The following is a 10,963-nucleotide window of genomic DNA, read 5'->3' as shown; positions in this document are numbered from 1 at the left end:
CTGTCTGGACTGGTTCTGGAATGATACCACAGCTGTACTGCATGCGACAGAGGTGAAGAATTGGACTTTGACCGGGAGCCACATATGCGTGTGTGAGTGGTGTTTTTAGAGCCGAGCAATACTGCCGGTGCAACGCTGGACCAATCAAACGTACATCTGGAAGCTATCTACGATAGGGCGGGGAGAAGGGGGGAAGGGGTCAATGGCTGACTTCCTGATGCTGCGTTTCCTGTCCACTTGACGGATCGGTGCCTCCTCTGGTCTGTTTTCATGTACACCTTTAGACCTCAAGTGAAACAAACTCAACTCCGATTCGATGCCAGGCACGTGAAAATCATGAACGCTCCCCCGAGTGCGTACATGTTTACGCCTAACTGAAACTCGACAGCAAATGAACCGCTTCCAGTTAATAGCGACTGTACCCGCAGGAGACCGACTCTCCCTTCTACACCCCTCTCTGCGTCAGTCTGTGGGGAATAGTGCTATTTTAGGACTGGAGAAGTTGTGTTAACGGTTGCTCAGTCCTTGGCCTGCTTTTCCTCTGTTCTATGTGGGTTCGTTCGCACAGCTCAACCCACTGCACCAGACTCATCCGGGCTACACCAGGTCCTGTTTTACCGCCAACCACCAACAAGACTCCTGGTTTCATGTCGGCATTGGAAAGTCACCTCTTAGTGCTTTTTGGCAACTAAGCTTACGTCTCATTCGCAATACCATTGAGCTGTATATTATCTGGGTCAGGGCTGGACGGGAGACCCAGAAATAGACATTATATGTGATCAACCAATATAATAAAAATAATCACTCCAACTTTTTTCCACTCTAATATCACACTAATATCGGTAGGTAGGGCAGTGGGGCGAACCAAATGAGCAATAGGTTAGGGGGACGGTGCCTTGCTCAAGGGGACCTTGGCGGTGCTCAGGGGGTGAACTGGCTACTCCCACTGCCACTTTACACTCCAAACACAGGGATCTTAAACTGGCCACCCTCCGGTGCCCAACCCAAGACCCAGTGGACTGAGCTACTGCTGTCCCCCAATATAAGAATTATAACTGAGACCCTGACATGGGCATGGTGTTGTACCCCACGCTACGAGCTCCAGGACCTTTGCCCTGCTGTCTGTAAGCTACACATCTACAACGCAACGTGTACAAACCTACGCTGTTCTCTTTGAGATAGGACGCAATCTGTGCTTTGGACATTTCTGCTAAAATTAAACTCCTTAAACTTTAAACAACTGTATTTTTGCTGGTAAAATAAGGAAACAGGAGGCTTTCATTCTCCATAAAGGAAACATGATGGACATTTGAAAGGACAGAAGACTCACCTTTCCTTGGCTCATGTACTCATTTGTCTTTTAAGAACATCTGGCTAGTAATAGCACCCTGCTGCCCGACACTTCAACATATTAATTCCTATTGCCTGCAGCGCACACACACACACACACACACACACACACACACACACACACACACACACACACACATACACACACAGGTCTTGACTATAGCTGTCTAAATCCTTCTGTTAGCCGCCTACTCCCTTCCTACCCACACCTATAAGCTCTCCAGCTCCCTGAGCTGCCACAAAGAGACGAGCGAAGAAGGAGAAAACGGCGTTCGTGAGGGTTGTGTGAACACACTACATGCAGGAGGGAGCCCTTGACCTTCAAACGCCTGTGTGTGATCAACATAAAAATGCCTCCTTCACTTGACTGTCCACATCGATCACACACACACACACACACACACACACACACACACACACACACACACACACACACACACACACACACACACACACACACACACACACACACACACACACACACACACACACACACACACACACACACACACACACACACACACACACATAGACCTCTTTAAATGAGTTCAATCTCTTCCACAGGGTGAAGATGAGCTTTTTCCTACATCTGTTCTCGGCTAAAAGATTTCATTTCGAACAGAAGCTGCAACTCTCTCATGAGATATGTAATGTTAAGTCTATTGTGCGTCTGTTTGCGCACCTAAGTACATTGAAGAGCTCTTAACATAACTTGGAGTTTATTTGCGGCAGAATGTTAGTTTTCGAACAGATTTTCCCCAACAGCTTCTTTCCTGCTGCTCCGATGTCAGAGCCAGGTCTGATGGACGGAGCAGCAGGCCTTTGATCGCTGCTTGTCGCCAGGCAGACACAAAGCCAGATTCCTCCCTCACAAGTTGAGCAATGTTTTCCATAAATATCAAACATACTCTTTTTTTTTTTCTTCTAAGAATAATACTACACAGAACTTTGAAGCTGTGATCTCATCGCTGTGGTCAAATGGGGTTATTCTAATGTGCAAGAGGCTAAAGCGTTTTGATGTTTTCCTGGCATTCAGGGATGCATGGCTACGGCTTAAAGGAATAAAACTTTTACACGTGATAACGCAGCTGCCAATCAATATTTCTGTGCAGCGTCTTCAGGTGGAAGTGGCCAGATGTTGCCAGCAAAGACAGACTTTGATGCCTCATTGATACCAAACCTGCCAACCCTTTGTATGATAAGATAGGTCTAAGGTTGCCAAGTCAAAATAACCAGCTGGGAAACGTTGTATCCTCATTTATTCATCAATCTTACACCCTAAACATTTAGAGCCATAAAAGAACATTCAAAGACGGCATTGATACCTCTTTCCCACCCTGTTCCTTTTACAGCAGGTCATCATTATCTAATTAGCCATTATAGATACCATAAAATTAATGACTGTGAAAATTAATTTCTCTCACAGAGAGCATTCGTCAAAATGTCGAACTACATTCCTCTAATGCTCTGTGGTGAGATTTATTGATCACTCGTCTGAACTAACTCTTGGAAGGATCAAGCGGTGCGTTTCTTTTAAATATTATTTCAAGCCATGAAGATGGATCTGATGCCCGTTGGCCTCCTTCCTCAGTGATTCACACTCTGGTCAGCGTTCAACTTCAGGAGAAAGAAACGGAATCGATATGAGAGGGAGTTGTATTCTCTCCAGACTTACTTCAACTCGGCAGAATTAAACTGATTATGAATAAAGAGGGAACGGGAAGAATAACTCTTCAAAGGTAAAACCCATGCAGAGACACATGGGTCATGTGACCTATTTTACCTCTGTCCACTAAAAGGAAGAGAGAGAGAGGAAGAGGAAGACACGATGTGTCAGGATGACAGGCATCTCCTCTGCCTCTCAGTCATCAAGACAGTAACTGGGGCTGTCAGACATACAGAGGACACACACACACACACACATACAGACACACACACCTGCCCTTTAGCGTATACCCATGGGGCTTCATGCAGGAGAAGCAGCGGATGACAATTCACCCCTAGCTGTGATACAGACAGATGGGGAAGAAGGGAGGATGAGGCGGTAACGGAGGAGGTAGAGGAAGAGGCAAAAGAAAAAGCAAAAAGGGAACAAGCGATGAAGGGCATCCAGCAGACAGAGGCCTCCTCATGGGGTAGGGAGGAGACGAGACGAGACTGTGTGGATGTACGCGAGTCGTTATTATGTCACCGTTCCAGTGGTGGCGGAGCAGACGAGTGTGATTCCTTGTGATGGAGCAGCAGAGCCACTGGAGCAGCAGTGTTTTCTCTGAAAGCCAGTCGGCTACATAGACTATAGCGAGCGCTCGGAGAGCTCATACCGCCGCCAATGCCGCTAAAACCCGAGCGGTCGGAAAATAGATTTCACACATAAGAGCCTTTTCGTTGACGCCTGTCAGCATTTGGGGCCTGTGAGAGAAGAGATGGGTGCGTTTTATTGTGTTTCGCAGCGAGGAGAACGTCCCTTGTTTTATCGTGGCTCTGAGGGTGGTTATGTCACCGTCATGATGTTGGTTTATTCAGATCTGCCTCATGCAAAATTAAGTAACAGACCAGAACTGCTCATCCAAATTGCTTCACGTTGAAATTTCTGGGGTCACCGGATGTAAATCTGCGAACCAGAAGGGAGTAGTCTCCAAGGAGTGGTGGGACACCAATAAAAACAATCATCATTGTCTCGTCTATATCAAAACCATACGAAAAGCTTTTTCTTTACATGATTGTCTCATTTAAGAATTTCTCCAAATTGTACTGGGTTCAGCTTTCTGAGGATAATTCTACTTCCTGTTGGAGGGCATCGGCAACTTGTGGTAAACAGGTGACCTGAGGCTGCTATCTGATTGGTTCCTTCAGATTTTCTACAGTGCACAAACTTACTGCAGGTCAGTTCAGGCCCTCTCATCTGGTCGTGCAATGTGATTGGACGATTGTCACCGCAGTTTCTCTTTTAATATAATAACTGATTTATTTATCCTATTCCACAGATACCTGGTCAGTGCTTTTGGTCCATGACAACTGTTTGCCAACTGGATTTAAATTAAAGCAATCTCGGAAATTAATAACACAAAAATATACACAAACATTTAAACAATTTGCTCCCCCCTTTGGGGAATAAGAGCTAAAGCAAAGGGTGGTAAAGAGGAAAGAGAAAGACGAACCCGTGATCTATGAATGTTTCACGAGCGCAGACAGAGGAAGAAGAGGAGGGAATAAATGGCGCGGTGCAGGAGGAAGACGATACCAGAAAGGGTGGGTGAGTAGCAAAATGGGGGTGTGGGTGTGTGGAAAGAGTCCCATTATAGAAGCACAGAGCGGGGTTAGAAAATAGCAGAGACGAGGGGAGGGAGATCGGGGAAAAAAGGCTGTAATTGGAGGTGTCTGGTGTTTGTCTAACACAGAGAGGCTAGTAATGATTCCATTAGCGCCTCACCCCGAGAGGGAGACAGGGGTACAAAGCAAGAGATGCGTGGGGGTGGGGGGGGGGCAGGAGACGAGGCAAGTGACACGGAGACAGAAAGAGGAGAGGCCAAAAGAGTGCAAGAAGATTCTCCCAGAACAGATCAGCCATGAAACGTTGCTAAACAGAACCAGAGAACTCCAGGCATCCATCAAAAGGCCCGCTCACCTGTATTAGGATAATTACAAACACCCCCCCGCCCCCAGTCCTCCCTCTCCCGCTTCACCCTTTCATCTTTTAACATGACAACAAATGAGAGAGGGTGATTTAAATGCATTAGCCGAGCGTGTTTTCCCTATGGAGGACCTGCGGACCGTGTCGGGGCAGGAACCCTTCATTAGGAGCCAACGGCAGAAAGGAACTCTTGAAAAGCCCGGCGCTTGTTTTTTCTCTCTCACGTTAAAGTGCAACGTGAGTTTCTGTGTCCTCTCATGCCTTTGTTAAAATCAGTTGCATTAGGTGGCTAAGTGAAATGTGAACAAAAGAACGGAGCGCAGATGCACACGCATGCTAAACAGCGAAGGCACTGGCGTGCTTTTTGAAAGAGGAAAGCTGTTTTCCAGGGTATGAATTTGGCATTATTTCACACACAAACAAACAAGTACAGGATCTGTCGGGCCGACATATGTGGGACGGCAAATTCTCAGGCTTTGCGAAGAGGACATTTCATTGCTATGCAAATCCTTTCCCCGAGAGTCGCCCAAAATGTGTTTGTTAATACCGAGTAGGTGGTCCAGACAAGCCTGCAGGCAGAGAAGATTCAATTCATCAGAAAGGAATTAAAAGCTATTGGAAAATGTGAGCTGATTGTTTCCAGAATTATTACCGCTCAAGATAACACGGGTTGAAATTAAGCGTAAAACATTCCCTCCTGCGCTGCAGAAACTGGACAGGGTTTTAGCTTCACGCACACACAAACACACACACACACACATGGAGACCAGATTTTATTAGACGAAGGACACACATATTTCCTGACCCCTGACCACAGACTGTCAATAAACGTCCATCAACCCACAACACACACACACAACAACGCACACAATTGCGCCGTTACTGAGCTAAAGCTAGCTTGTTAAACATGCCTACATTACTCTCTTCATTCTCTAAGAGTGATAATACTCAGGGTGCAGACTGATGAGGTCATCACTGAGGTCAGACTGAAGTATATGGTAGGATCAGAAAACCACATCACTTTACAAACGACTTTCTCCAGCTTTGTCAGAGCTACAATATCTATTATATAGCAATGTCTTGTTAAAAGATATTTTGACGTGTAGACTGGGACTTGAACTATTGACCTTCTGATGAGTGGGCGTATCTTTAAAAGGTATGTGACTTACAAAAAAAACCAACACCTCATGCATTAGTCAATGTCACAATGTGGACATTTGAAAACCAAGCAGACAAATTGTGTTTTGCTCTGTGGCTCCTCCCATTCTCAGGTTTCCCATTGATAGCAAGACTCTTTCACCCAGCTCTTTCCATAACCACTCTGTGAGCACGTTGCCCATCGGAGGTTAAGATTTTTAAAGTATTTTACACCGAATTGAGGTTTTGTTATGTACTCAAAAAAGGGCGGCAACTGAAAAAAGGACGAGAAATTCTATTTTGCAAGACAGACATACTCAACAGTTGGCGTGTCGTGATTGAGATGCAGCCAGTGTTCTACCACAATCTGTGCATATTACCAGCCTGCAAACTGCTATGTGCAGCTTCTGTTCTTACTCACTTGTCTCTAAGGCCCAGCTGCCAAGTTTTCTGGGCTTCTTGGCTGTCGCTTCCCTCCAAAAACAACTGAAACTGCATTATGTGCACCGATTTCCAAGTTTGCATTTATGAATATCTACCATTCCACTTTCTCTTCGGGGAGGAAGTTGCAGCCTGTGGGGATAGGTGACGTGGAACGTCTGATACAGCTTGCATAATGAAACACACATGCACATCCCATCTGCAGGGTTTCACAATAAAATCATCTGTTTCAGAATGCAAACGCACAAACACGCACCAGCAGACATTTCTGGTGTAATGTCAAAACGTTCTTCCTGACTCAGGATGGAAAATGATATATTCTGGTTAAATATAGGTTAAAAAAAGGAAAGAAGAGATGACCCAAAGCATCTCCTGCATCTTTTTCTGATAGAGCTGTCCTGGCAGGATTGGGAGCTGCATAAAAGTCAGATGTGTGATGAAACGCAAGCACAAAATAACCCCAAAAAACGCTGCCGTTGTCGATCTGACAGCAGCATTCACTGTGAGCTGAAATGCCTCTGCAGATTCATCCATAATTACATCATTAAAGAAGCAATTTTTTTAAAGCTGCAGAAAAATCTGACATCACACTTTGACAAAGGGACACACACACACACACACACACACACACACACTACATAATCCAGGTGTGTATCGTGCATTAGATGAAGTGCAACACTTACGCTGGCAGACGTCCTTGTTCTCCTCGAAGCCCGGTTTGCACACACAGCGCCCGATGGGGACCAGCCAGCCTCCATCTGCACTGCAGTACATCTTAGGAGCCTCAAACTCCTCAGAGGCATTGACACAAATGCCGTGGACCTCCACCAGCGCCGTGTCTCCGCCTGTTATGGTGTCAGGGAACTGGGCCAAGTTGAGTACCGTGAGGGGACACTTTTTGTAGAACACTCTAACGGAGACCAGAGCGATGCAGGCGCCCAGGTCCTGGAAGGCCAGGTAGAAACCCTTCCTGTTTAGGTTGCTGATGTCACGCACCTCCGTGTTAAGCTTCATCACACGGTCGCCGACATCCACCTGTGGAGGATATTTGACAGATATTTGAGTGTACAAATACAGTCACAGAATGTTTCAGTGCTGAAAGTCAAGAATTTATTTTGATGCCTGAAATTCAATCACATCTCTAAATATACATAAATAACTATTCCATTTGCAATTAAATAGAATAAGAAGTCTAAATATAACCCATATTTAAGCACAGATTGTTTTTCTAGCAGGAGGCAAATTAGACCATGTTAAGATAAATATAAATCCTTTAAAGAATGACGACTAAGGCAAAATCTCCTCTTTGAAGACAAAATAAAAGGCTGATTCTAAGAACCGGTCACTTTTACTTTACAATAGTGAACAAATCACGTGGAATTCTTTATTTTTTTGAAACATTTGTGTGTCAAAATCTGTTTCCATTTCGTGTATGCGGAGTGTATGTGTGTGTGTGTGTGTGCGTGCGTGTGTGTATGTTCATACCTGTGTGAAACTCTCATCTGCAGCAATAGTATCAATCTTGATGTATTGGCTTTCCTTGATGAACCACAAGTTGGCGTTGTTGGACTCGTAGTAGAACATGTTGAACGTCTACAAGAACAAAGTCTGTCACTTTTCACACTCGTATTCAGCTTTATGAAAGCTCAGCTTAGCACAATATCAAACAGTATTATCTCCACTGCTCATTCTGGGAAAGTAATAAGAGTTAAAAGGGTGCAGAGGCCGGACCGAGTAACGAGAAATTTATACAGCGCCGCAGTGATTCAGGCTGAAACCAGAGAATGAGGGACAGTAAAAAAAAATATATATCAGATGTTAAAATATACGAGCTGCCACAAAAGAAGCCTCCAGAGCATCGCCTGTTTAATTCCGCAGCTATTCTCTCATGTCATTCTTTTCTTGCTGCTTGTCTAACAACCTATTCATCAGCCATCACAATGGATTTCCATCCCGTGTGGGGAAAGAAGAAGAATGAGAAATAAAATCAGGGAAAAAGTTCGTCAATATGTCCTTTTGTCAGCCTGCAGAGTGAGAATGTATAAAGTACGGAATTAAATAGTGGCTTCAGACAAAGCAGTAATTGTAAAACAAGCTGACGGGCCTTCTATTATGTATTTTAATATGTGTAGGGATTCTTCAGCAGGTCTTATAGGCTTCACAAACAACAAATACTCCTTAATGTATGTTGAACGTTGTCTAGGAATAAAGACAAAGTCCCTGGAGGTCAGTCTCCGTCTCACTCGCTTTTTTAATTCTAATATTTGTGTCTCGGATCTTTCCTGAAGTAAAGGGATCCAGGAAAACTGAATAAGGCAACATAATTCTATCAGACAGAATGGATGAAAGCTGATCCATCACTTATTTGATTAGCTAAGCCGACTAAAAGTAGAGGATTTTATACAATCGCCTCACTTCCCCTTTTTTGTTCCATTTACATTGGCAAAGCGAAGGGGAGGCAAATCAATACCCAAAACGAGACACTGGTGTGTGTGTGTGTGTGTGTGTGTGTGTGTGTGTGTGTGTGTGTGTGTGTGTGTGTGTGTGTGTGTGTGTGTGTGTGTGTGTGTGTGTGTGTGTGTGTGTGTGTGTGTGTGTGTGTGTGTGTGTGTGTGTGTGAGGTGATGCGGACCTCTTTGCAGGTACCGGGGACCCCCGGCAGGCTGTTGCAGTCCCTCAGAGTGAACTTGATTTCGATGTAGACGCGTTGGGCTCCCTCGCGGCTGATGTGTCGCGTCCTCAGCCAGTTGTTCTGGTTGGCCTCCATCACGTTGCACACCTGGTAGGTCCTCATCGGAGTGTTCCTCTCATCCATGACGCTGATCTCCTCCCACTGAGGACGAGAAAGAGGAGGTTTGGAGAAGACTTATATTCGCATTTTATTGATTGAACAGCGGAGGGATTTATTGACAGGAAATGACAAAATAAAAAGGCTTAACATGTGACTGGGTTGGAGAGGGACTCCAGCAGCGTAAGGCCGGCTGGCCAACGGCGTTATTTTTATCTCAATGCAACGAACAAAGGAGATCTCAGCTGCAACTGAATGAAACGTTTCGTTTCGCTGTACTCCAAGACGACGACGGAAGGACGTCTTGACATCCATGTTTTCCTTCCGTGTTTTTGTGGGAGTACGTCTGACAAAGTCGACAGTAACCCAAGAAAGAGACGCAGTCGGTGGGACAGAGCTACTTTGTCTCCCCTCATCTGTTGCCATCTGTTTCCACTTCTGACTGAGGCGGTAATGGAGAACACTTCTCGCATGAGTAGGAAAACATTTCTATCTGCACACAGACGTATAGAAAGCGAACAAGCGTGTGTAGTATCACGTAGACACACACACACACACAGACGACGAGAAAGACTATTTCTAGTCTGTAAAGTAAAGGAAAAGAAACCAAAGTGGTTTCAGGGTCTTTCAAAATATCTGATCCATTCACTAATTGGATTTTCTTGGACATGAACTGGATGAGTCGTCTTTGTGGCGAGGAATGAGACGACCACCATCTTTGTTCTGAGCTCCCGTCTTGAGAGCGTTCATCGACTGACGTCAGGCCTCAGAGCACCTGATCTAAGGTAACCACATGTCCTAAAATTCAAATGAGGATCGAACGGAGGAGGAACCGAGCGATGAGGAGAAAGATAAGCGAGGAAGAACGGTAAAAAAAAAAGAAGCAGGAGAGTTCGCGGAACTGAGCTGAGGCCGGATCGTTGAGTTTAATCTGATGCGACGGCCAAACGGCCCGACGAAAGCCTGATGCCTTTCACCTCCAGATTTTTAAGTACTAAAGCAGACCCGCGTAAAAAGAACACACACATGCTAACACACACTCATCTGCTTTTAATCCACTCAGAAACATCTACTGTGTGTGTGTGTGTGTACTGGAACTCAAACAAAGGCAGTTTCCTCTTGATCACGGACCAATACTCCATCTGAAGGAAGAGAGGGAGCGACAGAAGGAAGTGGTGAAGGAGAGAATGGAAGCAGAAGAAAGTAAGATAGGCAGAACAAAAAGAGAGGGGGCAGGGAAAGCGGGGTGGACGCTTGTTTACACTGTTTACATCAGCTGACAGTTTCACATATAGACGACGTATTGGTGTGTCACACGCTGTTCGCACACACACACATCGACAGGAGTCGCTTGATTCGATTAAAAACACACGACCGGGGGAAGAAGAGAGAGGAGGATGAGGATGAAGAGGAGGAGGAGAGGAATAAATGCTGGTAAATTACAGGCGCCTGGCAGCTAAATAGACCCATCTGTGCAGAGCCGAGGCCAGTCGGACATCACAGGACGGTGGCGCACACACCCACACAAACACACAAGGCCCGCTCCCCAGGGAGCGGTGATTAAAGCATTTATGGGAATAGTCATTGAGGGATAAAGAGGGCTTTATGATGTCTTT

At 45.4% G+C, this 10,963-nt stretch overlaps 1 protein-coding gene across 2 annotated transcripts in view; it reads right to left on the bottom strand.

The window, feature by feature from the left end:
* epha4b (eph receptor A4b) overlaps positions 1–10,963 on the bottom strand; it is a 72,473-nt gene that overhangs the window by 45,496 nt on the left and 16,014 nt on the right. For both annotated transcript variants that reach the window (XM_068340070.1, XM_068340071.1), the window contains exons 3-5: positions 9,192–9,392; positions 8,045–8,152; positions 7,243–7,594 (exon numbers count right to left, since the gene is read on the bottom strand). In XM_068340070.1, coding sequence (XP_068196171.1) covers positions 7,243–7,594; positions 8,045–8,152; positions 9,192–9,392 — 661 coding nt within the window. The remainder of the gene's footprint in view (positions 1–7,242; positions 7,595–8,044; positions 8,153–9,191; positions 9,393–10,963) is intronic.

The sequence above is a fragment of the Antennarius striatus genome, chromosome 18, assembly GCF_040054535.1.
Source record: "Antennarius striatus isolate MH-2024 chromosome 18, ASM4005453v1, whole genome shotgun sequence".
Classification (NCBI taxonomy): Eukaryota; Metazoa; Chordata; class Actinopteri; order Lophiiformes; family Antennariidae; genus Antennarius; species Antennarius striatus.
The sequence above is the reverse complement of the archived record's forward strand: the minus strand, read 5'-3'. Positions and strand labels throughout refer to the sequence as shown.